The sequence below is a fragment of the Notothenia coriiceps genome, unplaced genomic scaffold (assembly GCF_000735185.1).
Source record: "Notothenia coriiceps isolate Sejong01 unplaced genomic scaffold, NC01 NC01_scaffold00007306, whole genome shotgun sequence".
In the NCBI taxonomy this organism is placed as follows: Eukaryota; Metazoa; Chordata; class Actinopteri; order Perciformes; family Nototheniidae; genus Notothenia; species Notothenia coriiceps.
This window is the reverse complement of record NW_011340007.1, coordinates 933-5,400: the sequence shown is the minus strand read 5'-3', so window position 1 is coordinate 5,400 and position 4,468 is coordinate 933. Positions and strand designations below refer to the sequence as shown.

General features: G+C 40.7%; 1 protein-coding gene across 1 annotated transcript; it reads left to right on the top strand.

Moving 5' to 3' along the window:
* Positions 1 to 141: 141 nt before the first annotated feature.
* Positions 142 to 3,238, top strand: LOC104943977 (zinc finger SWIM domain-containing protein 8-like; the record flags this gene model as incomplete). Its single annotated transcript, XM_010769444.1, has 5 exons — positions 142 to 312; positions 1,031 to 1,210; positions 2,219 to 2,402; positions 2,858 to 2,956; positions 3,114 to 3,238. Coding segments are annotated over exons 2-5 (459 nt in total), but the record flags the coding sequence as incomplete, so codon positions are not given.
* Between the last annotated feature and the right edge of the window lie 1,230 nt (positions 3,239 to 4,468).

Sequence of the window (4,468 nt, the reverse complement as noted above, 5' to 3'; positions counted from 1 at the left end):
TTTTGATGAGTCACATTAGAACTTAGGTCTACATGTCTGTCTGTCTTCACTGCATTGTAAATTAATTAAGTTAACGAAAACTGTGACTGATCTCCTGTAACTACATTGTCTTTAAACCTGACTGACTGAATACCACTGGACAATAACACTGTTTGTGTGTGTGTGTGTGTGTGTGTGCAGGTGCTGTTTGCGTGTGCGGAGGCCCTCTATGCTCACGGCTACAGTAATGAGGCGTGCAGACTGGCCGTGGAGCTGGCCAGAGACCTGTTAGCCAACCCTCCGGACCTGAAGGTGGAGCAGCCACAGACTAAGGTAGATCCAGTCTGTCTCCGGCTTCTGTCTGCAGTTTCAATCTTCCAATCTCATCAGTCAGCATCTTAAATAGTAGTGGGGATATTGAGCATTTCTTTATAAAGGAAAGGCACAAGATTTGTATCTGCTTTAAATTAGCATCGTTTTATACTGTGCACAAGAGCAAAACCTATTAAATGTTCACTAAAACAAAGAAATTCATATTTTAATCTGCATATCGCCATCATCATCATCATCTATTCACAAGTTAAATAAAAATACATGTACAATCATGAGACATAATGGAAACATGTGAAATGGGACACCCCAATAAGCTATAGGAAGTGTAAGAACAGGCTTCCAGACAATACAAATATAACATTTTTCATTATATATCATTAATACATATGGAATTGAGAGTTCACGTATTTTTACGAAACATTACAACCCAAAAACATATCCCACACTGCTTTTCAGATGAAAGTTAACTTTTTGTCGAAGTCCACAGCAATTCAGCGTATTCAATCTCTGACGTGTGATGTTTGCTTAACCAGTGTTGCTCTAAGTGCTTTTAAAGACAGACACTTGAAGACCTCTGCAGTCCACAGACATGCGAGGGTAAATTAGTTGGGATAAGCTCCCAGAGTCTGTCATTTAGCATATTTTCTACATTGTACAGGCATATCAGACATCAAATATAGTTCCATGTCCTCATTATTTGCCTGGTTGTTGGATTCAGGGTAAGAAGAGCAAGGTGTCGACCAGCCGCCAGACGCAGGTAGCCACCAACACGCTGTCCAAGGCCGCCTTCCTCCTCACCGTCCTCAGTGAGCGGCTGGAGCTCCACAACCTGGCCTTCTGCACCGGCATGTTCTCTCTGGAGCTGCAGAGACCCCCGGCCTCCACCAAAGCTCTGGAGGTCTGTCACTCTCGCATACATAAATACTCAAACTATTCATTCAATGATTGTAGAATAACTTTTATTGTTATTTGTATATGTTATCAAATAATTACGCTTTAAAATATTAAGGTTTGAATGCATAATTTATTATTTAAGTATATTCAATAAAGGCCAATCCTGTGTAAATGCTGTTTATCCACTAGCATTTAGGGCCTGCTGGCTAGCTACTGCAGGGGGACAGGTTGAGGGGTTTTTACCGTAATGTCATAGAGACTTTGATTGACCTTAATCATGAGGCCTGTTAACTTATTCATGAGGTGTTTTAAATAACACAACACATTGAACAATTGACAAGATGGAACTAGATAATGTTTCTCTCACTGATTCAGCTTGGAGAAGCAGAAAAACAATAGATTGTCAAAATAATCATTACCAATACTTTTACGATAGGCTCATTGATATATTGAATCATTGTTTTGGCCCTAATGTTATGCCACTTTTTAATTTATTGCTTTACGCTGATGCATTTGTTCTGACTCAATAGTAATACATACTTTTCAGGGTAATACCAGGTCGTCGTCAATTGTCAGGTGCAACTTTTTAAATGGCCATCGGTACCTGACCTTCTTCTGAAATGAAGGACTCCGAGCTAGCAGCTGGTAGAATGAAGAGTTATCTGTCAGAATACTGAAGAGCTGCCACTGGGCCAAATGGTCTGAAAAGCTCAGTCAACATGAAAGAAAAGATATAGTGGCACGTACAGATTGTAGGGACAAAAGGCCCTGTTTTAAACCGCATTTGGAGGTCTCAGTGGCCGTACAATCTCTCTAAACATCGGCATATATAGTATGGATAAGAAGATTTTATATTTTTCCTCTGTCTTCTGGTATGTATGTTTGACTTGAGCATGACTCCCAAAATGTAAATAAAGTGAGAATGATCCTTTTGGGATGACTTCCTTTCCCCTGTATTAACTCCATGTATGTCTTACATGTATGGTGTGGTTGATACCTGTGTGTTGACCAGGTGAAGCTGGCCTACCAGGAGTCGGAGGTGGTGTCTCTGTTGAAGAAGATTCCTCTGGGCCTGGTGGAGATGTCGGCCATAAGAGAGAGGGGCGAGCAGCTACGAGACGGAAACTTCTGTGACTACAGGCCGGTGCTGCCGCTCATGCTGGCCAGCTTCATCTTCGATGTGCTGTGTACCCCAGGTAACCACCAACTGTTTCTCATCACGATTGAAAATCTTGAACTCTACTTAGGTAAGTAGTATATGCTGTCAAGACTGTTTTCAACCAATTGAAAAAGCCAATGTTTCATTGTCCAGTGGCAAGATCAAAGTGAGGAAGTTGCATGATGTAAATATCATGTTTTATATTTTCTTTCCCTGACAAAACGAAGATGTTTTTACTTGGGTGTATTGCCATCTGCTTTCATGCAAAGACCACATGGAATATATCAGAAAATCTGGCGCCTTAGGTCTTTCGGGGCGAGTGGAAAATCTTTTCTGTTTGTCACACCTCGGATTCTGAGTGTTCTACAGTCCTGCAATACTAATAATATTAGGTTACTTCCTGCAATTAAGTATTACTGTATGGTATCGTTTTTTCAATGGGAACTTCAAGAATTAACATCCCTTTCACTTTACTCCATATTGTTTGTGCAGTTGTGTCCCCAACTGGTTCCCGTCCACCAAGCCGTAACCGTAACAACGAGATGCCTGGAGATGAGGAGCTTGGCTTCGAGGCTGCCGTCGCTGCACTTGGTAAATGTGTTCCTTCACTTCTGTCTCGCTCTGCTTCTCAGTTTTGCTTTTTTCTCTCCTCACCACTTCTCTAATCCCCCTATTTGTACATTTGTCCACACTGTACACCCCCCTCCCCCTCACTTGCTGCTCTGATCTCTCCTCTGTGTGTCTAAAGGTATGAAGACCACAGTGAGTGAGGCGGAGCATCCTCTGCTGTGTGAAGGAACTCGGCGGGTAAAAGGTGACCTGGCTTTGGCTCTAATGATCACCTACAAGGACGACCAGAGCAAGCTCAAGAAGGTAGTCATCGAATCTCCTCATTACCATCCAACCGTTTGAATTTAAATTGGTTTTGACATGGTAACAGATAACAGTAAGCCAGGGTAAAGAATTCAACTGGCTTTTGAAATAGGGTTTCAGTTTTTACTACTTTCACATATATGGTATGCCAAATAGTCCCCCATAAGGAAATGTGTTAACACAAACGTATGTACATGTACACAGTTTGCACTCAGGTACACACAGACAACATACTGACAATGACGACCTATTGCACAACCCTCATGGCCAACAATTAAACTAGGCATTACACACATGTTTTTGGTGATTAAAGTGTTTTGGCATATGTTTATACTTGCATAAAACCTTACACGTATCACATATTTGATGATATATTATGATTATTTATATTTTTTATGAATTATTTTTCACAAAATGTTTTCAGTTCAAGAGCTAGAGGGACGTTATTCTGTACATTGTGCTACCTATTAAAGATTTTGATATAAATTACATTTTACACAACGTGAGGCACAGCGCCGGCAAAAACTGAACAGTGATCATCCTTTATGTGTCGGAAAGAGCAGCGAGGACTCACTCAACATTTAGTTTTTTTTTTAAAACGGAAGTGAAAATAAACACTATGTATTTAAAATGTTTATAAATATAACAAACCAATGGATGATACACAGCAAACGGACACACTCTGTTGCACGTTGGTAAAAGTGTCTCCTCACATCTCGTTTTCTGAGGTCAGAATTACTATTTATTTATTATAGGTATATATACAGTTGAGGCCTAAATGATTAGCCCCCCAGGAGTTATGGAACATTTTCCAGCATTGATAAAACTTGATACAATCAAAAATTCACCAGTGCTATTTACTAGCTTTTGGTACATTTTGGAAAGTAAAGTAAGTTTTTAGGCTCGCTTTATATCAAATAAAGTGAAAAATGGGTTAGCCCCCTGGCCATTAATAGTCAATAGTGTACCCAGGGGCGGCGGCGGGTACTGTAGGCTAGGGAAAGCTAAGCCTTCCCAAATATTTTTGTCACTACATCCTGGTAAAGAAAAATATAATGTTTGTGTCTTTGACATTAGCGCTGCTATGCAGTCACCTGTGCCCTGTACTACGAAGCCAGTTCAACAGACCCTGGATATGTTTGAGTTATCTTAACTAACCCTAACAAACGAGATCTCGCTAAGCGGTCCTACGACGCTGGTTATCAACTCGGTAAATCAAGCCAGGGTTTC